A 24,092-nucleotide genomic window follows, 5' to 3' on the forward strand; every position below is an offset into this window, starting at 1 on the left:
GCCCTCCGGTAAAGGAGAGCTCGCTCCACCATTACCTACCTAGGATTACAGTAAGACAGATTTGGAGTGGAATTCCTTCTCTACCGTTCACTGACTGGCTGTGCAACTTGACAAATTACTTAACCCCACTAAGCCTCCATTTCCTCATCTATTAAATGGGGAGAGTAAGAAAACCTACTTCTTAATAGGGATATATACTATAGGGATTAAATGAAATGAGGTGTGGAAGGTGCTTAGTACTTCCTAGCACAAACTAAGTTTTCGATGAACATTAGATGTTTTTACCAAACATAAGGATGGCGATGATGACGATATCCTCCTTCTGTAAGCTGGAAGTCCTGCTATCCATAATCAATTATTTATAGATAGCCAGTAATGTACCTAGCATTATATTAAATACTGAAAAGAGAAAACACATAAAGGACCACATGTGTTATGCACCCTCAGTGAGCTTACAAACAACCTACCTGAGCCAAAATGCACGTGAAGCAATTTAGAGCACATTTAAATACTCAAGCGCACAGTCATGGAAGCGAGCACCACGGTTACCTCAGAGACTAGCAAGATCAGTGTAAAACTGGGAAAGACTTCATTGGGGAGTCAAGCATGAAAAGGCAGCTGTGACCAATTAGCCAAAGGGTATTCTAAGAGAAGGGAACAGAAGCTGCAGAGAGGTGAGAGCAAGAAGGCCCAGATGAGAAAGAGTAAGAAGACTGGCTTGTCTGGAGAGCAGAGCCAGGTAAAAGGAGATGTGAGAAATCATGGAAAATGACAATGGCTACAATGGCGCCAGATCAAAGATGTCTGGAAAGCTCGGCTGGCCGGGAATGAAGCAGTGTTTGAGGTGGAGGCGTCTAACACAAGTACACACGATGAATCCAAAGTGCAATCATGGAGGCAGGCACAGCTGCGGAGAGGCTGTTGCAGCAGAGCATTGTGAAGTAATAAAAGGCGGGATGCCAAAGGTGACATGAAGGGAGGAACCAGTACAGTGAAGAAGTGGGAAGATCTGATCCGAGTTAAAGATATTTAATTAGATGACTTTAAAGTGAATGCTCTGAATGAATTTAAGGATGCTAAGACCACTGTCACAAACAATTTGTGAGGTGGCGAGATGGTCTGGGATGTTGGATATGATTCTGAACATAATAAACTTAAAGTGAAAGTGGGATGATCCCCCAAATATTACCATACCCAGTATTTCCCAATCCAAGATGATTTTGCCCCTCGGGGGATATTTGGTAATGTTTCCAGTTATTCCACTGCCATAACTGGGAGGAGTGAGTTACCCCTGCTATCCATCCATCCAGCCGCTGAACAACTTACGACACACCAGACAACCCAAACAATAAAGAACTCTCTGGTTCAGGATTTCAGTAGTGCCAAAGTTGAGAAACCCTGCCATGGGATGATGGAAACGACAGAAGAGAAAACAAACAAGAAGTCAGGGCAGGAACATGCATTCAAGAGGGAGCATGAAAATGATACTTTATTCCAAGAGTGCAGTTCTCTTGAGGAAGAAATCATTTGGCGAGAGAAGTTTAATGGCCCAGGGTGACAGAATTCTGAGGACTGACAAAATGGCATAAATATTTACAAGGCTTAAAAATAAAGGGCACACATGACAGTTCAATTAAAAGTTACTGAAAGTCTTCAGGTTTGCCCTGAACCTGGTATCACGTAATGAGGTATAAAAATACCATAGTTCCTAAAGCTAATGCAAATGGGTTTTATCAGCACCAACTAACATCGAATTATTTGCCACGTTACCAACACTTACCTTCAGTAACTGTCCCAGCACCACACGATTCTGTGAGTCCGTAACCCTGACCCACTGGGCAGCAGAAGCAGACATTCATGAATCGGTGTGTCTGCGGCGACAGTGGCGCTCCGCCAGACAGCATCATACGGACATTCCCCCCCAGCAAAGCCTTTACCTTCTTAAACAATAACCTTGAGACAATGAAAAAGGAGGAGGGATCGTTTTAATGCATGCATATGTTATTCTTGGTGACATCCCAATTAATAAGCTCTGAGCAAGACTGCTCAACTTGGCTGGACACCTAAGTTTGAGAACCATGGTGGTAACTAATGAGAGGTTAACAAAGTGACAACTAGTAACACTTTGAAAAAAAAAGTCAGAAAAATGCCAGATGGTAGTGACACCTGTGGTGAGCCCAGCATAACATCCAGAGAGGTTGAATCAGTATGTGATATGCCTGAAACTAAGGGAACATTATGTGTCAACTGTACTTTAATTTTTAAAAATGCCAGAGAAACTCTTAAAAATGCAAAAAAAAGAGTGCAGTGTCGGGAAATTGCTTTGACATACAGTAAATGAAAGAAAATGATGTCACTGAAGGAAATAAATTACAGCTCTCTTTAGAACATTTAGTTATCAACTTCTCTTTCTCTTAATGAAAAATGTTTCCCCATCTCCACTCTCCTAGCACTGCACTTTAAATAGCCGTTATAGTCATATACCTATTATACTGTTCTATGAAGACAATACATTGGAAACTTTATGCAGAATAAAATCTTGAGTATCACTTTTAGTTAGACATGACCTTTTTTAAACTCAAATATCTTGATTTGAAAGTCTAGTTTTTCTTCACAAGACCAAATTTTATAATTGAATCTTAACTATTCACTCGATTACTAAAATCTATTAAATTGCCACAATCAGAGCTTGGGGTCCTCTGTGTTGGCTGTGTAAGCAGTGAGGGTTAGAAATGAATAAAAGAGAAATGCAAACCTTATGATGATGGTGCTGATGCTCAAACTAACTTAACTTGCCAGTTACTTATTCAGCTTCCAGATGGAAACACACAAGATCTAAAGGCTCACACTATAGAGTCTATCAAATGTACTTACAGATTGCAAAGTGGTGCATCATATCCCTTTTTGATCTGTTCCAATTTGTAATCATACCCAATCTTGAACAGTGTTTTCTGAATATAATTCATCTCTTGGACTTTGCTCATAACGTTCTTATAAATTCTATCCATGATTTCCTAAAAGGTAAGCACAATAATCAATAATCTGAAAAGAATTACACCAACACTGAGACAGTCTTTAGTTGAAGATACCTTGTTTACAACATCTTAGGTAAAAGTCTTCACTAAAATGGATATGTGTATTACATAATTAATTTCACTGAATTTACTTGTTCACTATTTCAAAAAGACTAGGGGTTTTTCAGTTCTATACACTAAGTTTACCTAAAATTTTTTTAAAATGTTAACCAACTAGAGTGTAAATAATTCATTCTCCTCCCACATAAAAAACCTTTTTTAAATCTTTTCTTTCACATATATTCATTTATTTTCAAAAAACACCAAAATACCATGTTGAATCTAATCCTGATGTTTTTCTCACTACTACCTTGTGACTGTTAGAGCATGGCAGAGAGATTTACAGAGCTTAAGAGTTTACTCATACAGTTTTCTAAAGTTCTATGTCCCTATAATTTAGATATTTTGATTCCCTTTCAACAGAAGCTAAGACAACAAAAAAGAATAGGTTTCTTGCTCACAGCTCCTTGGAAAATTAAACGTAGAACTAGGTTTGGGATATAGGGATTCCCAAGATAGTATATTAAAAAAATAAAACGGACAAACAAAAAGGCTCAGACTATCACTAAATGTTTTCTTGAAATGACTTAACACAAAGTTAATAAGAATTGTTGCACAAAGCACATCTATTTGCAAATACCTGGTTAAATATTTGAAGTAGCAATCAGTATAAATTCAGTTGTGCTACCATGAATGACTTTAGGACTGGCTCCTCCCATATCAGAATAGAGCCATTCACAAATGAAGACAACAAAACCATCTCTTGCATTCTGCTACATGAAATAAGGCAGACGGAAAAAGACAAACACTGTATGATCTCACTTATACATGGAGCCAAACTCAGCAACAGAGAGTAGACTGGTGGTTGCCAGAAGTTACGGGGTGGGCAGAAGTGGGGAGATGTTGGTCTAAGGGCTTACAAAATTACACGCAGAAGATGAGTTACGTCCTGGGGATGTAACATACAGCACAGCACGGTGACCACAGCTAACAAGAATGTATTGTATATTCGAAAGCTGCTAGAAGAGTAGGTCTTCAATGTTCTCATTGCTCACAGACACATACACACACATACACACACGCGGTAACTATGTGAGGTGATGGGTGTGTTAAGTAATCATTTCACAATATCTGCATATATCAAATCATCATACTGTACACCCTGAACTAACATAATGCTACGTCAATTGTATCTCAGTAAAGCTGGCGGGGGTGCAGAGAGGCTACCTCAGCATTCAATCATGGGACAGTGTCGTTCTGTCCATTTCCACAGATGGAAGCATTATTACAGAACTGAAATATTTGTCTAGATCTGTGATTGAGAAATTCCAAAACTTTCCTGGAAGGATTTTAATATCCTGTAACTGTCCCTCTGAAAAAGTGAACGGGATGTTGGGTGGGAAAAAAGCATATGGGAGTGAGACAGATGTGTGAGAAGTAGCCCCCCCGCCCCACTCCTTCCAGTAGATACGAGTCATCAGCACAGAAAGGCCTCAGCGAGGAAGGAACACAAACAGTACGGTTACAACAAGTTGGCAGGATTTATTGTTAGCCCATTAAGTCACCCTTTAGTTCAACCTAATAATTACATGATGTTCAACTGAGTCACTGCTTACAAGAAGCAGCGATTTATTCTAAATTCTGCGAATATACGATACTAAATGGATCTTTTGTTCTGACCCAGGAAAGAAATTAACTCAGATAATAGAATCTATCAGTTCTCAGCAAAAAAGATTTTTTTAAGGCCTATTTGTAGAGGAGTAGGAAGAACTAAGGGAACCAACAAAGTTGGGTGAAACATCAATGGGCCAGCAACATGGGGATTGTTTACTATCCCTAGGCCTGAAGAAGTAAGTGGAGAGATGTATCATTGGAACTGGTAAGGACTATAGCCATGGGCAAGGCCTGGTTATGGCTAGTGGGAAAGAAGACACTGTCCAATGGGCACCTGACCACTTCCCCAAATCACAGCCCAAGAGGAAAGGAGCGAAGTACACAGAACACCCCTCCACCCCTCGCCATGCCTCCATGCCCCATGATCTCTCCTGAGTGCCAATAATTTCGCTGAAGCCAACCACAAATCAGAAGGCAAGCAAGCCCTGATAATTCATCCACAGAAGCGACCCTTTTAAGACACAAAGCAAAGAAGAATGGACGATGGGCAATTGGAAGATAAATAGCATATCAGCTAACTCCTGCTTATCTTCAGACCTAAATTCGGACATTAATTCCTATAGTCCTGGCCCTTTTCCTTCCCTTTGTTCTCTGATATGATTTACTAAGGATTCCTGTACTTTGGGTAATAAAGCCAAAATACCGTCTCCAAAATGAAACAATCCTAAATAGATAAGCACAGTAGTTAAGTCGACTGATTCTGGGATCACTGTAGTTAAGATGACTCAGTTCACACTTGAACTTTAGCACCTGCGGGCTCTGTGACCTCAGGCAAGTTTTTTTCCTTTAAAAAAACTGGAAAAACCGAACCTACCTATAGCACAGTGCCTGGAACACAGTAAGTACCTTGTGCTACCTATCACTAGTGTCACTTTCTTATGCTTTAGTGAGAAGATTCTTTCAGTTGGTAAACATGCTGAATCCCACAGCACCTCTAAATAAAAAGGCAAAGGCCACTCTGATCTATCCTAACTTTTTGGTTATTTGGTAATTTTGTAATTAGAAGCTAAAAAAAAAAAAGGTAACTTCCACCTGTAATTCTTAGAAAGCTTGGGCCAAACACTTCATGATCTAATCTCTGACTTTCCGTGTGCAAAAAGAGTTCTGAGAAAGATACTGGGATAAGTCTTAAAATCTGATGATAATACAAGCAAGTCATGATACACAATCCCACTGCAGTTGCCAAGCCTGAAAGTACTAGAATATATTTCACTCTGCAAATTGGAAACACTGTGTTAAGTATTTCAGAATTTATTATTAAAAGGTCAAAAAATGGGGCACCTGAGTAGCTCAGTCGGGTAAGTGTCTAACTTTGGCACAGATCATGATCCCAGGCTTCTGGGCTCCTACCCCATATTGGGCTCCCTGCTCAGTGGGGAGTCTGCTCCTCCCCTCCCCCTACGCTCGCCGCTTGTGCTCTCCCTCCTCTCTAATAAATAAAATCTTTTTTTAAAAAAAAGACCAAAAACTATAATGTCTTCCTTTTCATAAAAGACACTATTTCACATAAGGATTTTAAATATCTAGAAGAGCTTCACTTTGGAAGCTCTCTCCAGTGCCACTTTTCCTGGTCACCGTAAGGGTCGGGAGGCTTGGATTCAAGACTCAGTTTCCTAACCTTGGATAAGCTGCTTCAGTTCTCTGGGATGGCCTACATTCCCTCCGTTTTGTTTTGTTTTTGTTTTTGTTTTTAATTGTGATGAAACAGAAATGATCTATAGGATAAACTTATACCTTTGAAACATGACTGATTCTCACATGAGGTGATCCGAACTCAGGTCATTTTCAGCCCCTAATTTTAAAGTATCAGCAACGCTAGCAGGCATATATTTCAGAAGCTTGCCATCTCACCCCTCTCGATACTTATTGAAGCTTTTAATAAACATATCTGCCATAATTTCAACATAGTAAAATTAACATTTAAAACCGTACACAGGGGCGCCTGGGTGGCTCAGTGGGTTAAGCCTCTGCCTTCAGCTCAGGTCATGATCCTGGGGTCCTGGGATTGGGCCCCGCATGGGGCTCTCTGCTCAGCGGGGAGCCTGCTTCCCTTCCTCTCTCTCTGCCTGCCTCTCTGCCTACTTGTGATCTCTCTCTCTTTCTCTGTCAGATAAATAGATAAAATCTTTTAAAAAAAACTGTACACAAATCCCTAAGGGTATTATTACCTTTTAAAAAGTCCAAGTGCGAGCAGTAAAGAACATTTACATTCTGTACTCACCGGAACAGCTGCCATGAGTGTAGGCTTCAGTACAGTGCAATCCCCTTTGCTTCCTTTTTTAATTTTGCTGGACTATAGCAAAGACAAAGTAAATAGGATGAGGAAAACCAATCTTCACAAAAAATGTTGTAATTCAAATATCAACGATGACAGTGACAGAAATTTACACATGGAATTCATCTACTGCCCTGGGAGTTATCAGAACTATCATAACCTACAAAAGTCTAAAGCATAAGTGCTTTATTGCTTTGGTCCATAGATTATTTCTTCTAGCACATTTCCGTCTTCTTTAGAGCAGAAACACTGATTAAGAATGAAGAAGAATGGGATATTTTGGTAAATTGAACATTATTATTTATGACATAATGACCATAACAAAAATCATCCATTAGGGGCAGGGGAAAAAAAAGGAAAAACAGAAGCCCTCCACTGAGGTAGGTGGGGCACTAAAACAAAATTGAGGATACTTTTAACTTTCTTGGATGAGCCAAATGGTAAAGCCACCTCTCAAAGTCACTGCTGTCAATTAACATCATACCAAAATACTCAAAATTTGATAACATTTTGGTTGACAGGATACTAAAGACACTGCCAGTGACCATGGGAGATTTGCACATACATATGTCAATGTGTATGTACTACTTCTTTCTTTGTTTTCCTTTCTTTTACTTCTTATACACATAAATACTGTTTGGGATTTCAAATGTCAGATCAGTAGGTAGAAACAATGATAAAGGAGCCCACTGAAAAAGGGAGATGAAAATAGAAATCTGTTAGGGTGCCTGAGAGGCTCCATTGGTTAAACGTCTGACTCCTGATTTCAGGTCAGGTTATGATCTTGGGGTTGTGAGGTCGAGCCCCATATCAGGCTCATGTGCTGGGTGTGGAGCCTGCTTCAGATTCTCTCTCTCGTCTTCCCCTCTGCTCCCCTCTCTCTAAAAAAAATAAATAAAATTTAAAAATAAAAAGTGAAAATAAGAATCTGCTATAATGCAGTTCACTAGTCTATAATCTTAGATGTAGGCTGTGTTAGTTGTGCTGCCACAGGTGGGAAGAAAACCAGCTCTTAAGAAAAAAGTGTGATATTCCAGGTAGCACCAGCCTTGACACACAGAAGGTTCTGCTGGAAGAACTCAATTGCCTTCATCCTACTTTTCTTTAAGATGAATAAAGGAAGGGGCGGGGGGTGGGAGGTTGGGGGAACAAGGTGGTGGGTATTAGGGAGGGCACATATTGCATGGAGCACTGGGGTGTGGTGGAAAAACAGTGAATACTGTTACGCTGAAAAGAAATAAAAAAATGTTTTTTCTAACAAAAAAAAGTCTTATATTAAACTGAAAACAAACAAAAAGATGGATAAAGGAAATAAAATAACTACTTGTTGTTTTGTGTATGTGCAAGCATGTGCACTTTTGCAAGTGGGAACCTATCTATCCCCACACAGGCATACCACACACGGGGTGGGGGGAGGCGCTGCTCTATAGAGAGAAAGATGGGCTCTTAAGTCCTTTGAGAGAGAGTTGCCCTCTGTGTGGTGCTGACCACTTGTTGTTCTAGAGAGCCATTCCACAGTAGACGCAGCCTAAAAAGCCCTTCCTCACTTTATTACTCTCAGTAATGACATCAGTTCTCTTGTCTTATTACGATTGCAGGAACCCTAGTTAGAACATCACAGTGATCTCTGGCTTCATATGTGGTGCCTCTCATCTCCCCACTTTTTCTGATTCCAGACATGAGGGAGATTCCTGGGTCTTAGATGCCTGGTAAAATTTGAGACTCTTTCCTATAAAGGTCGTTAAAAAGGTAGATGGGGCATCCACTCCATTGGCCCCCTTCCCTGCATGGATGCGACTGTTTTCAGAAAGGCAGTGAAAACAAGGGTTGCTAGTCCCTGGCTTCTGAACTTTCCCAGGGGTGGGGGGGAATCACACTCAAAGCCTATTGAAATGTTTTTCACATTTTGAAAACATTTCTAAACATTAAAAAACCACACTACAGTGCACTGACACATAATCATCACAGATCTCCCTCCCTTTCTCCCTTCTTTCCTTCCTTCCTTCCTTCCTCCCTCCTTCCCTCCCTCCCCTTCCTTCCTTCCTTTACCATTACAAAGCTTTCTAAAAAATCTGTTTTACAATTCAAGCCCCAGTGTTAGTCACAGGTCTATTTTAACTTGACTACATCAGGTGCCATTTACTAGCAGGTATTGGTTGTGTAATTTCAAGTGGGCTTAAAGTACATGAGTTCGCTCTACATGCTGCTGGCCTTGCTACTTGTGAACACCAGGGAGAAGGGAGATCCTGGACCCAGGGCACAAAGCTGAGGCCTGCCTTTGGAGAGGCAACAGAACTTGCCACGATGATGGAAATGTTTGGTACCTGTGCTGTCCAGCGGGGTAGCCACTAATGACATGCAGCTACTGAGACCTTGAAATGTGGCTACAGCAATTGAGAAATGAGATTTTTCTCATCTAATTTTAATTCTTCCTACTTCAGTGTGTGGCTAGGGACTACTGCAGTCGACAGCACAGTGCTAGAGAAAACCCGGAGTAAAACCAGGCCCCAGTCCCACCACCACATCTCTGCCCCAAAACCCACCACTGTTGATGGATAATGCACCCAAAAGGCCCAGAGCCTTTATATTCTCTATCCCAGCTATCCAAAATCAAAATCTAATAAAGACAAGATGAACTGCGAGTTTCAAAATCGTTTAAAAAAAAGATGCAGATAAAGCAATGCTAACAAATCCACAAGATTCTTTTCTATGGCTACATATCTGCTCATGGGAGCTATTTTTGAACTCAAGGAGAAAGCTTTCACAGAATTAAAATATCTCAAGTTTCCGCAATATGTTGTCAGTCAAACAATGCAACTTAATCTGATCACGCCAATATAGTGAAAAGCTTGTCACCTGGTCAGAGAGTGTAAGTGGAGAAGAATACCCAATCCTACAGCCATAGGTAAAGCAAGATATCTCTGCGGTCAATTCTAGTACGTGAGCCAGAGGCAAGTAGCCAATGTACGTGTCCTTTGGTCTAAAACAAAATGAGAGAAACATTTTAGCCATTCTTAAAAAGGTGTGGTAATTAGGAACATCAAGAGTCTTGTCATTTTAATATAGACTGGGCTCAGGGAAAGCCAAACACGAGCTCTGACTTCTAAGGAGAAAGTGGAATAATTCTCTTACCCCAATCCAGGAATTCGCTCACACTGGCCAGTCATGCCAGCGATCAGATTGCTATGGTGCATCATCACTCCCTTGGGACGGCCAGTAGAGCCGCTGGTATACATGACAATGGCCATGTCCGAAGGGGTCGGTCTGTTCGGAGCTACGCTCACTAAATAAACGAAAAAGCACCACATTTTCTTCAGTTTAAAGTTAAACTGCTAAACAAAGATGAAGATTTTTAGGTTTCTGCATCATGATAACCTGTGTAAAACAAATACTCTCTACTGATACTCAACAGAAAAATGGTGATCGAATTCTGGTGACCTGCAGTGAAAATTTCAAACTTGATTTGGCCCATTTTCCGGATACTCAGCCCAATCCCGGTCTACACCTGCCTTTCAGCAGTGTTATGGAAAGCTATCCAGGACTTTGAAGAATTGGGAGAATAGAGTATTGTGCACAAGCGCCTCAGGTCTCAGTCTTCCCATCTTTAAAATGAGACAGTTGGACCTGATTGTGGTTCTTAACCACTGGTGGGCATGAGAATCACAAAATACCATCTCTATCTCTGGTCCCTAGCTTGGAACATTCTGTGTCTGGGATGGAGCAAAGGCTCGACAGGTGACACTCATACACGCCCCTAACTGGAAACCACTGGACTTGATCTTTCTCTTTTTTTTAACTTTTTCTAAAAATAATTTTATTTTTCAATAACTAAACCGTGGGCACTGAATTAGATAACCATAATACATTTAACAGGTGATTTTAAGATCAGATTCCAAGTGGCAAGTAAAATCCAAAGAACACCAAACCAAAATTACCTTTTCCACTGTTTTTATCATTGCTTCTTGAAATCTGTATAGGAAATCATTTTTTCAAAGTACTGAATGTGCAGTTAGATAAAAATAATGGTGTAAGAGGTCCTTTCTCTCTGACTCACTCGCTCACTCTCTCCTGTAGTCAGAACACTTGTCATGTGCCTGGCTTCGGGACTCCTTTAGGCCTTCCAGATTTAGCGCTTCTTGCCCTGCCTGGATTGGATCATACTTTGACTCTGTGTAATTGAAATTAGGCAGGAATTTCCAGACACTGAGAGAGAGAGACCACGTGGAAAGGTTTATAACAACTCCATTCCCTACCAAAGGTAATATCTACATAGTATCTAAACTTCTCATCTTCTACCCCTCTGTCTGAAGGCAGGGCTGTTTAATCATCTCAAAGGTCTTGAGCTCCAGTGCTATCTTTGCTTACTGAATGACTGAGAGAGGAGAATAGAGAGGTGCTCCCCACTGATTAGCTTCAGCTATCTTGAGCAGGGGGTTAGCAGACTTTTTTTTGCAAAGGACCAGACAGCAAATAGTTCAGGCTCTGAGGGCCATGCAGTCTCTGCCAAAACTATCCAGACATAGATGCTTGTTAAACAATTGGAATGGTGTTCTAGTACCAGTTTATTAACAGAAACGGAGAGCAGGCTGTAATTTACCAACCTCTGTGCTATAGTCATGCTTCTCAAACTATGTGTGGTAAGGACTTTTTCTCCCCCCCAATAATTTGTGGATGGATGCTTTCAGAAAATACAATAAAAATGCATTCTTGGAAAAATGAAATAAAAAAGACACAACACACGAACTGAAAAAGCTTAGATTACACAGACAACAAATTACATTTCAATAAGTACAATTAGAGCAGTCATACACAGGGAAAGCGAATTAGAAAAACTGTAAATATTGTTACTTGAAAGTATCTTTGAGCCTACCAACAAAGAGAATTGCTATTACCGTTATTACTTTTTTGTCATTCCACAATACTAACGAACAGTTGAGTGAAATCGAAATTCCCCCTTTATTAAGTGCCTAGATACACACTCCAAGCAAATGTTGTATATGTCAGTATTTTAAAACTAACAGGACAGAATTTGTTTCTTGTTGTCAATTTACCTACTTTAGACTGACAAGTGTTACATAGAAGATATAATGTTTACCTAAACTGTTCCTATGTTGTTTTTTTTAATAGCTCTGCTGAGGTATAATTGATACACAAAGAATTACACGTATTTAATATACACAATTTGGTGATCTGAACATATGCAAATGCCTGTGATACCATCACTATGATCACGGTAACAGACCTCTCTCCATCACCTGCCTCCATTTCCTTGTGTTCCATTGCTGCTGCTGCTGCTGTTGTTGCCTTGATCTGTCAGGCGACTTCAACTCTACATGCTCATTTGAAACAGCATACTGAGGCCTCCACTTTCAAGGTGGGGTATTGTGGCAACCTAGTAACCTCCTTACCATTCCAGAATACACCAAAATGGCCAAGAATCCACAGATCTTTTATCAGAATTAAATAAATGTTCTACAAGATGGGTGGCTTTTTATTTATTTTTTTTAAGAGAGAGAAAGCAAGCTCTCTCTAGTGTCTCTTTTTTTTCTGAAAGATTTTATTTATTCATTTGACAGACAGAGATCACAAGTAGGCAGAGAGGCAGGCAGAGAGAGGAAGGAAAGCAGGCTCCCCGCTGAGCAGAGAACCCGATGTGGGGCTCAATCCCAGGACCCTGGGATCATGACCCGAGCCGAAGGCAGAGGCTTTAACCCACTGAGCCACACAGGCGCCCCGATGGGTGGCTTTTTAGAAATCACTTTATATCCTTTCTGGTCCTATAATGGTGCCACTAGGACAGGGAGACTAGAGCAGTGGTACTGTAATGGCAATGTAATGATTATACATGTGTCTAAACTCGCAGAACGTCCAATACCAGAGTCAACCCTAGTATAAACTATGGGCTTTGGGTGATAAGGATGTGTCAGAGTAGATCCATCCATTGCAACAAACGTACCACTCGGGCGGGGGATGTTGGTAAACAGAGGAGCCTATGCTTTGTAGGGGCAGGGAGCGTATGGGAAATCTCTGCACCTTCTGCCCAATTTTGCTATGAACCTAAAACTGCTCTACAAAATAAACTTTGTTTTTTAAAAATCAGTTTAGAAAAATGAATTCTACTTTTACATACCAGTTAAAATAAAAATTTAAGCAGTGTGATTTACCACTAAAATAACCAAAGATAAAGTTATCCTTCAACTGGGTCATGCTAATGCTCCTTAAAGATATCTACTGTCGGGGTGCCTAGCTGCCTCAGTTGGAAGAGTATGCGACTCTTGATCTCAGGGTCGTGAGCTCAAGTCCCATGTTGTGCGTAGAGGTGAGTTAAATAAATAGAACTTAAAAAAATCTACTGTCAATTTATAGAATCAAGCAAATAAGAACTGCATTCTTTCTCTGATGACTAAGGGAAGCAGCCGCAGTAGACATGTTAAGCTCTTCTCAGTCTAAGGACACGACGTGACACTTCACTTCTTGTTATCATAACAACTATTAACTAAGGTAAAAAAAAATACATGTGTCTCATTACTGTAGAGATAAGTGGAACTAGGTGGGATATGTGGTCTATCAAGTTACCACTGACACAAGATTATGAAGATTAATACCCCCACAGTTTTGTATCAAAATCCTCTGGTGAATCAACAGCATTGGCAACAGATCCCTGCCGCTAAGGACCTCCCAGGTGACCTCAATCTTGCAGTGTCAGTCTGGTGTTGAGAGACAATTCTCCACGGGTCTCTTGAGTTTCTTTGTGCATGTCTTGTGAACAGAGGCAGTGACTGGGTTCTAGACCATCTTTTCAAGGATGTTTGTGCAATAAACCACCTTGGAAGATAGAGATAGTATCTACCTCCAGAGCAAAAGAGTAGATGTGCTTCCTGTCCAGTACAGTAAAAATAATCTCTCTCTCACCAGAGCAGTCCTACTACCCTCTATAAAAGCTCTGGGCTCCCTAATCTCATGGTTGCTCTCCTGTAACACAACTCACTGCGGGTGCAGGCAGCATCCCAACCCTCTTCACACTGCCCTGTGAAAATGGGAATGTGGGGAAGCAAAATGAATGCTGACAGTCTGACTACTGCTTTGGCTGAGAGTAAAAAACTGTCCTTCATCTCTGACCCAGGGATTTCAGACCTCCAGGAAGCTGCAGCTGGCTCACTTGTTTGCTTGAAAGGGGGGCGAAATCTCAGCCTCCATGCCATTCTCCATACTGGGTAAAGGGCTATACAGTCTCTTTTTCATTGCAAATGTGTTCGGTACCTAATGGTCAAATACTCAGAAACTAAAGAGGGGTTCAACCAATGTTTTCTCCTACCAAAATTAGTCCTTTTCTCATCTAAGTAGACTTTCGTGATCTTCACATTAAACATGAAGAAAGAAACTACTTAAATGGAGTCTTTAATTTCCTCAACCCTCTGTCCTGATGACCAGCTGACACTCTGCCATAAGGTGCATCTGCTGGTTTCAAATGAAATACCAAATACCACCTCAGTGGGAGAATAAATCTGACCATGAGCTTGGCCAACAGCTTTTTGCATCCTCTAAAACATCAATAAAATCACTAGCATTAAGCATTTAAAAAAAAGTTACTGGGGGCACCTGGGTGGCTCAGTGGGTTAAGCCTCTGCCGTCAGCTCAGGTCATGATCTCAGGGTCCTGGGATCGAGTCCCACATCAGCTCTCTGCTCGGCAGGGAGCCTGCTTCTTCCTCTCTCTCTCTCTGCCTGCCTCTCTGCCTGCTTGTGATCTCTCTCTGTCAAATAAATAAAATCTTAAAAAAAAAAGTTACTGAATGGAAGTCCTTAGATCTTTTCTTTACGTGAGCTCCAGGCTGGAAAATTACAGTGAGTCACTTGAAAAAGAAGTTCAGACTTCCCTAAGTCTGAACCACCGAATACATTAACTATTTGGTAGATTTTAAAACAATGGTTACCTTTGAGGAGAAAAAGAGAGTAAACTTTTAATCATATATGTTCCTGACAGTTTAAACATTAAAAAAAAATTTTTTTTAAATCCAAGAAGTTTATGGTTTTCACTTGCATTACTTCTTTTCCTAACCTACCGAAATAAACCTTAAATAGATGAATAAATTTTGTTTTCACTGCTTTACTTACCATTTTCTGGCTTGGATCCCAATTCTTCTACTGACTGCATGCTGTGAATCTCAAACCCTTCCGGGTATTCTGCTTTATTGATAGTCTTATTGTCCACATAAATAATGTGTTTAACACAACCGATGTCTGACAATGCAGTCTATTGAGCAGAAAAAAAGATCCAGCTGTTACATGTAGGCCTGTAATATACTCAATTATTGGACATTTTCCTGTCAGAGAACACTACCATGACGTCAAAGAAGAACTCTTATTTACCTTAAGTTTGCTTTCCAGAAGTTCAACGCTAGTTATCAGGTAGGTCGCCTCAGATTCATTTAACCCATGAACTACAGCTTCTTTGCCAAGTGTGGCATATAAAGTCACAACTACATAATAAAAAATAAACACATATGTTAAATGATAAACATTTATGAGATAATATTATTTAAATCGGCCTTTTGTGATGGGTACACTCATGGATGCAAAGACATTTTTTAATGTCGTTTGATTTCATGTTCTCTGCTATCACCTTCAAACGTTGCCTGAAACTTCCCAATAGCCCCAGTTTGTCCTTACGGAGTCTCAGGATTCCAACCTCCTAAACCTGAAGAAACCCAGGCATACTGGAAGCATGCAACTGTTAAAAAATTAGTCAATCAAGATTCTCAAGGCCAGTAAGTTTCTGGCTGAACTCTTTTTTTTTTTAAAGATTTTATTTATTTATTTGACAGATCACAAGCAGGCAGAGAGGCAGGCAGAGAGAGAGGAGGAAGCAGGCTCCCTGCTGAGCAGAGAGCCCGATGCGGGGCTCGATCCCAGGATTCTGAGATCATGACCTGAGCCGAAGGCAGCGGCTTAACCCACTGAGCCACCCAGGCGCCCCCTTTTTTTTTTTTAAAGATTTTATTTATTTATTTGACAGAGAGATCACAAGCAGGCAGAGAGGCAGGCAGAGAGAGAGGAGGAAGTCTGGCTGAACTCTTAATTTAGGTCAGAGCTAGACCACCTAGAACTACCCTGTGCCATGCTCTTTCATTGGGCATAGCACTAAAGAATGAGTAAGTCCTTGAGAATCTTCAGATTGAGGATTTCAAGGTGGAATCATGTCCCCACTCCTAGGGAGTGTTTTTAGTGGGCCTAATATCCAAGCTCAATATTGGTGACCTCCAAGCCTTAACTGGGTGGGCCAACGAGATCTACTCTTTAGGGGCTGCCAGACAAAGGAAACATAAGCTGAAACCAAGATGAGTTAGAATCAAGGGGTGTCTGTTCAACTTCAGACTGGAAATTCAGCTCTAGGCTAGCAACCAAAACAGCAACATGGTTAGGAAGAGCGACTTTCCACAAGCTGTTGATTGCTGAAGGTGGGTGATGGGTATATAGGGGATCATTTCATATTCATTTTGTTTGTTTGAGATACAAACTCTTGATCACTACACTGCACTTGTAGTGTTCTTCATTCAGTAAACAACTGAGTGCCTAGCATGTGGCAGGCACTGTTCTGGACTTTGAATTTTCAAAAACAGTATCATGCACAACAGCAAAAACAAATGCTTATGAATCAGGAATACACTCTGTCCTTTACTTTCTGGCCAATGTAGCTACTGTCAGTTCAAGTTGTTATGTGCTCATTTCACATGTAAAATGGAATAGGTCAAAGAAGAGGCCTTGAAGTAAAGCAATGAACTAGAACGATCCTAAGCAATGATTTTCTTTTGTTGTTTTAATCATTATCTCGTATGTCATGCCCTAAAAAACACTCCCAAACCTTTCATATATAATTCACTTCCAAATGAAAAGTAAAACTAAACTCTATTAAGCCGCCAATTCCCATACTGGCTATTAGAAATTACTCTCTTTAACAGAAATTATCAGACAGCTTTTACGAACGGTACATAGCGTTTTATGAATAGAACTTATGCAGAAAAACTGCTAAAGAACACAACAGCATCACAGGACAATTTCACATGTTACTAAAACCCCTTCTCTCCCCGCCTCCAAAAACACAAGGCACTTACGAGGGAAGTTGTACTTAAAGCAGGTCTGGGCCGCAATCATCCATTCGGCCCTGGTCTCGCAGAAAATGGCAATAGTGTTCTTTGGTTTCAGTCCCAGGGCAGTGAGGCCGCTACCAAAATTATTCACTCTGCAGTTCACTTCAATATAGCTCATCCATTTATAGTTCCCAAGAATTAACTGTTAAAGAAAGACATTCTCTAATATGAGTATGTTTATTTCAACAAGCAGTCAAAATACTGTTCAAAGTACAGAACTCTAAAACTGCCTTTAAGTGAATTCGTAGAAGCTGTGAGCACCCTGTGGGAATTGGTTACACAGTGTATTCAAGTGGAATGGCAGCATATTCTAAACGATCAACTGATGCATACCTTCCCCTTAAAAAAAAAATTAAAAAGTGCAAGAATGCTGTACCTTCTTAAAAACCTTTCCATTAGGCTGCATTTCGTTTTCTTCACTTAGGATTTCTCTGGTCCCAAGGCTGTCCTTCTTCCCAAACTTGGACACGGCGTGATCGAATAACTTATCCAGAGTATCGGCTCCAGGGATGTCTATGACAGCTAGCGAGTCGAAGTGCGTGACAGAGCGATATGGACTTCCAGGTTTGTCTGAAGTGGGCTTAGCTTTTATTCTCTTTGCCATAGCGTTTTTCTTCTTGGCGTTGGTAAGAAAATACCATGGAATAAATATAAGGGCACTGTATATTGTTATTAACAAGTGGACAGGCAGCAAAATAATGGTGAGCACGTTTAGCCTAAGTTTCATAGTGGCAAGGCTTCTACAGTCGTGTTTGTGTCTTGTTATTCTTTGGCTGCAGAAAGCCTTATTTTGCTGAAGAAGGCAATAATGGAAGCAGCAGTGAGAGCAGCAGTATAGCCAAGGCAGTTCAATTTTAATGCTACAGATAGAAGTTAGTAATCTTTGGAAGCCGACAATAAAGTACACCTGTAGGTGAAGACAATGAACCAGGCAGAGAGCAGGATAAAGGAAAAAAAAGAAAAAACAAGAGTATTAGCAAGTTGATAGCAACACTGATTTAAATACTCAGGTCTTCAGTAGTTTATGTAATTGATCTGATACAGAAAGTTGAAATAACTGGTCTGAAAGACTAGCATTTTTCAGTTCCAAGCATTGCCATACACTTCTGAATTTAATGTTGAGGGACACTACTTTAATGCTTACAAGAACGTACGGATGGGATACTGAAGTCTGGTTGAATTTGGGGAATGCCAATACTGAGATTTCTCTTAAGTATGTAGATGTAAAATGGGTAGTTTTAAACAGGATTCGGTTTTATATGCAAAATGGGAGAAATCCACTAATGTAGGTTTATTTTTCAATGACCAACCCGGAAATACTATTTCTGAGGTAACGCTGTTCACGATCTCCTGGCCCCCAAACTGTTGAGCAACAGAATTACAAAGTCATTTCCTAAGTGCTCTTTTGTGCTCAAAATTGCACCCCAGTGCCTGGGAATAGTCGTAGCAGATCCAAACTGGTACCAGTCCAGTCCTGGCCCTTGTCCATGACCAGTTAACACTTATGAGGAAGTCAGCACACAAGTCAGATCCAGTGTCTTTCAAGCTTCTTTCCAGAGTGGGGGGAGCAGCTAAACAGCTTCTTCAAATAAAAAGTCAGGCAGACTTTCCACATATGCAACTAAAGTGGAACTGCTCTGGCTGAATTGGGGGCGGGGTACTGGGGGTGTCCAGAGCACCCACACTGGACTTCCCGGAACCCCACTCCCAAAGTGACCGCCACTGAAGCATTTCCAGTGAAAAGCCTGTGGAAAAAGCTAAGTGTTCTGGTGTTCAAGCAATAAATGCAAGAAGGCATCCAGGGGAAGTGTGAAATAGCCACCAGTAGGCAAGGGAGGCTCTGTGGACATGGGACTTAAACTGGACCCGGCAAAGGAGGAAAAGACTGGAGAGCATTCGGGCAGGGAAGCCACATGAAGATACACAGAGATAGGGGTGAAAGGGCCTTGGGGGAGTAGGAAGTGCCAATAACAAGGACACTAGCCTGACTGGGGCACAGAATGCATGCATGTGGGCTAAAGAGGCTATGGGTAGTACAGGGTCTGATAGATCAAAGTCATTTTGATTTGATTAGGCACAAAATCGGGGGCCATGGCAGGTCAGGAAAATAGTGCCAGTTGGAAAGGAAGTGCAGCAACAGCCTCGGGGACAGTACTAACTCACAGGGAGCTGGCCTGCCTTCAGCTGAGAAAGCTGTTTTGGAGAGTGGCGGCATATTTCAACTATAAAAATTAATAGTTCACTTGGCGGAGACAAATTGAAGCCCATCCTTTGGCAACTCCTGTGGCAAGAGAGGGACTATCAATCCCAGGACAGCTGTGTGTTTTTACACCAGTTACCATAAAGAGGTAGTTTAATCCTGCCTCAGTTTTTGTTTATGCCCTTCAACTGAGTGGGGTAAAGTGAGCAAGAAACTACAAGTGGAAAGACCTGGGTTTTGGTTCCCATCTTGGTCACTAACTGGCTGGGTAAACTTGAGCCAGACAACAGATCTAAGCTTAGGATCAGACTAGATCAGTAGCCCTTAACTTCTTGAGGCGATGGACCCCTTTTAGAATCCAATGAGAACTATAAACCCAAGTTATACAAAATGGTGTCTATCAATTTAGGGGGTCTGTGGCTTCCTGGAAATCTATCCACAAAACTCTAAGGGTGACACCAACACTGAACTAAGAACTGCTGGCCTAGATTATTTCCTGGGATCCTTCCAACTTTAAATTTTGTGATTTACCCTACCTAGAAATTGCTTCCTTGATCTGACAAGGCTGGTCATTCATTTCTTCCTCTAACTTCCTACATCACTTGAAATGTCTAACACTCATTTTGATCCTTGATTATATTACCAATATTACCAAACATCTAAGCACCTAAGTATATAAGCAGAGACCAGTATGTAGTTCTCAACTCTATCAAACTAAACACCTCTTTCTTAGAACGAATATCCTGTAATAATATTCTTTTATCAATCTTAAAGGATGTCACAGATGATAACCTACTTATGTGTATAATTTAAAAAAACAATTCCTGCTGGTAAGAGAAAGGAATACCAAAAGGAAATCAACTCAAGACAATATATTTATTTCAATATATTAATTCTCAGAGACATTACCGGAAGATCAAAAAAAAAGTCTTGCCTTCAATTGAAAAATTGTCAGACTTGGGGCTGAAGATCTATAAAGAAGACAGCTTTTGAAGTGTTTATAATCTAATTGGATTAACTGTACTATATATATTTTTAGTCATTCATGTTATATACACTTAATCTTTTATACATATTTGCCTTAAGCTTCAGAGGTAGGGACATGTCTTCTACTTAATCCTCATAGAAACACACACACACACACACACACACACAACACAACACACACAGAGTAGGCACACCTAGAAGAACATTTAGATGAGGAGAGATCAGAGACATCATTTATTCCAGTCATTTTGAAATTCTTTCTGGTGGTGGCGAGGGGGACACGGGTCATCCATTTGAATAAAATCTTACGTGAACATGGGAAACACAAATATGTATAGATAAAAGCCAAAAGCAGAGCTGTTTTGGTGGGAGAGGCTTGAGAGCCCCTGCCTGGACTTCTTGGAACCCCCAGTTCAGCTGAATGACCCACTGTTGTTGGTGAATAAACAGCCAAGTGCACATCGAAACCAACCCCCAGCCCCCAGTCCGGTGCTCTTTCAAGCCCACTGGCCAGCCTCTGCCCAGTTTTCCCTGTCATCTTAAAATTTTTCCCTGCCAAAGATTTTCTAGGGTTACACTCACATCTATTGATAAATTCATTTCAAAAAGAGAAAGAGGAGAGAACACCTACCATGTGCAAGTTTTGAGCACTGGGTACAAAGATGAGTAAAGGATGCACTCAGTCTTTTAAATGCATTTACATATGTGTTCATATGTATGATAGATGGCAGGGAAATGAGTTCACAAACATGTAGAATATATCCCATAAGAGGGGTACCTGTCTGGCTCAGCTGGAAAAGCATGTGACTCTTGGTCTCAGGGTCCTGAGTTCGAGCCCCATGTTGGGTGTAGAGATTACTAATTTGGCGGGGGAGGAAAGATGGTTGAAGTAGGAAGTAGAACCATCTGGAAAGGTTTCACAGAAAAAGAGCAGTTGAGGTAGACAAGAAGGATGGTGTGTTTTCAAAAGACGAATAAAACAACTGGAAAAAGAGGACAGTCCTAACGGAGAAAACAAATGGATGGGCGAACGGATGGAGGCAGAAAAGGGCAGGACGGCGGAGAAACAGCCATAGTGTAGCAGAAGCTTTAATGCCTTCCACGTGAGGAGCTGCTCCACTTGAGGGATTGAAGTCAATGGGAAAATTGAATTTTTTTGGACCCAATTTTACGAGCATGCAGCTGCACCCTAAGAGACACACGTGTTGGGGCACCTGGGTGGCTCAGTGGGTTAAAGCCTCTGCCTTCGGCTCAGGTCATGATCCCAGGGTCTTGGGATCAAGACCCATGTTGGGCTCTCCGCTTGGCGGTGAGCCTGCTTCCCCTCTTTCTCTCTGCCTGCCTCTCTGCCTACTTGTGATCTCTGTCTGTCTAGTACATAAATAATATCTTTAAAAAAAAAAAAAGAGACACACGTGTCTGACGAGTCAGCAACTCAAGATTCAACGCCTGCCTGTTGTACTAAGGGGTAATGAACTATTCTCTATGGAAGAGAAAGTCTGATTTCTTGGGTGGTAAATGGATTAAACTAAGGTAGGGGATCGAGGTCTAACCTCACATGTGCTGATAAGCGGGACTCTGAACAAGTTACCGACCTCTCACTGAAGAGCTCGGGGCCAGTGGCAACACACAGCAAACAGGAGTGCTACTTTGTGGCACCGTTGGCAGAATTCCTCCCCATAGCCAGCTTACAGTCCACGGACACCAATCATCAGTGCTCGGAACACAGTCTTGCCCCCCCTTTTCACTTTGTTGTACTTTTTGGTGAAACTTCAACCCGGTTAAATCTAATTCTCCACTGAAGTCTGCCCCTGTACCCACGCAGCTGAATTTGGCTGGAGAAAAACTGGACTGTGCTGAATGGCCCCCGCCCTACATGCATGACAGCTCCTTTCGGCAGGCCCTCCATGCCGCGCAGGAACCGCACTGCACCAGACCGCTCCGTTCACTGGCCTGCTCTCCTGGGTTTCCTGTCTGCTCCTCGCACTCCTGACCATCGACATCTGCTCTGCCTCGGTCACACCCGCCACTGTACCTACCCGCCTTCTCGCACCTTTAGCCACGTGCTCTTCTCTCTCCTGTGACTATGCCTGTGGACCAGTGCTGTGCCCGGCTGGCGCTGACCCCTGCCCGGGGGCTCCCGGGCCCATGTCCGCCTGGGCCCTGCCTCTAGCTGGGGGTGCCCGTGCCCTGCTCCACAGAATCATGCCCATTAGCATCACAACAGGGCTATTCTTTCTCTCACCTTAAAAATCATAGTGCATGGAGCCCTGGATGTGGTGCATAAACAATGAATCTTGGAACAATGAAAAAATAAAATTAAATTTAAAAAAAAACACCATTGCCTCTCTCAGATGTTCTCTGGCCACAGCCCCATTTCTTCACATCCTCATCAGGACTTGAGAGTCACCTGCACTCTTCCTCTCCCCGCTCTCTCCCCCTAGCTCCTCTTGAGCCTACTACTCAGGCTTTTACCCCCCACCACTCCACAAATTGCTCTGATCAAGGACCCCTGAGCACCTCCACATCTTCACATCCCAAGGTCAGTTAAGGCTCCCTCATCTCTCTTGACTCATCAGCAGCCTTGGACAAGGCAAACCCCTCTGTTCCTGGGATTGAAACCTTCACTTGGCTTCCAGGAGACCACACTTCCAGTTTTCTTCTGACTTCTCTAGCTGTTCCTCCTCAGTCTCCTTTGCTGCTTCTTCCTTATGTCCCTGACCTCTAAATTCCACAGTCCCTGGTCACCTAACCTCCTCTTGGCCTTCTCTACACTCACTCCCATGGTGACCTCATTCAGTCCCACAGCCTTGAGATGGCGTGTATGTATATATATGCTGATGAGGCCCATATGGCTCCCCCTCTCCTGGAGGTCTTCCCTAAACATTGGATTTGTAGATCCAACTTTTTCCTCAATAGATCCCTATCAGTCAAGTACCTCTGACTTAACATGCTCAAAGCTGAGCCGCTGACTATCCTGCCACAAACCGATCCCATCCAGTCTTGCCCGGCTCAGTAATTCCAGCTGCTCTGACCAAAAATCTTTGAGATTCCCTCTCTTGCACCTCTCTCTCTCTCTCTCTCTCTTTATCCTCTCTCTCTTTCTCTCTCTCACACACATTCCACACCTAACTCAGCAGCAGCAAATCCTACTGGCTCAACTTATAAAACACATACCAAATTCAACTATATCTCCCTACCTCCACTGCTACCATCCTGGTTTCAGCCACTATCATCTCTTACCTAAATAAATACAGTTGTCAATCTGATCTCCCTGCTCCCACTTTAATAACAAACTCTAAACTCGGCAGCCAGAGGGCTCTAGTTAAAATGTAAGGTAGATTAGGTTTTTCAAAGAATCCCCATACAACCCACTCAGAAGTTAGTCCTCACTCTGCCCTATGAGACGACAGGGATTTTTCCCCTGCTCTCATATTTCTGACTTCATCTCCCATGCTTTCCTCTGGCTCATTCTGCTTTAATTCAACCTGTTCCTTGTGGTTTCTGGAACACACCAGGCATGACCCTGCTTCAGGCCCTTTGGACATGTCTTCTCTCCCTGGAATGTTCTTCCAGCTCCTTTTTGTCTTCACTCAAGTATCACCTTCTGCAGCCATCCTAAAATGGCACCCCAACACCTCCAGTCCCTTTCTCGCTGTTTTTCTCCTCAGCACCTATCACCAATATGACACATGCTTTCCTTTTCATATTTGTTACTGATGTCCCCATAAGCTC

General features: G+C 41.8%; 1 protein-coding gene across 4 annotated transcripts in view; it reads right to left on the reverse strand.

Moving 5' to 3' along the window:
- The window catches only part of ACSL4 (acyl-CoA synthetase long chain family member 4), an 82,046-nt gene that overhangs the window by 20,517 nt on the left and 37,437 nt on the right, over positions 1-24,092 (reverse strand). Inside the window, exons 3-11 of one of the 4 annotated variants that reach the window (XM_032837138.1) lie at positions 17,547-17,783; positions 17,135-17,312; positions 15,393-15,502; positions 15,138-15,276; positions 10,156-10,306; positions 9,880-10,003; positions 6,970-7,041; positions 2,875-3,014; positions 1,781-1,953 (exon numbers count right to left, since the gene is read on the reverse strand). In XM_032837138.1, coding sequence (XP_032693029.1) covers positions 1,781-1,953; positions 2,875-3,014; positions 6,970-7,041; positions 9,880-10,003; positions 10,156-10,306; positions 15,138-15,276; positions 15,393-15,502; positions 17,135-17,312; positions 17,547-17,774 — 1,315 coding nt within the window. In that variant the 5' untranslated portion in view covers positions 17,775-17,783. Of the gene's footprint in view, positions 1-1,780; positions 1,954-2,874; positions 3,015-6,969; positions 7,042-9,879; positions 10,004-10,155; positions 10,307-15,137; positions 15,277-15,392; positions 15,503-17,134; positions 17,313-17,546; positions 18,078-24,092 lie in introns of all 4 variants that reach the window. The other 3 variants (XM_032837135.1, XM_032837137.1, XM_032837134.1) reach the window with 3 other exon arrangements.

Source organism: Lontra canadensis, unplaced genomic scaffold (genome assembly GCF_010015895.1).
Source record: "Lontra canadensis isolate GAN:19392208 unplaced genomic scaffold, GSC_riverotter_1.0 scaffold96, whole genome shotgun sequence".
In the NCBI taxonomy this organism is placed as follows: domain Eukaryota; kingdom Metazoa; phylum Chordata; class Mammalia; order Carnivora; family Mustelidae; genus Lontra; species Lontra canadensis.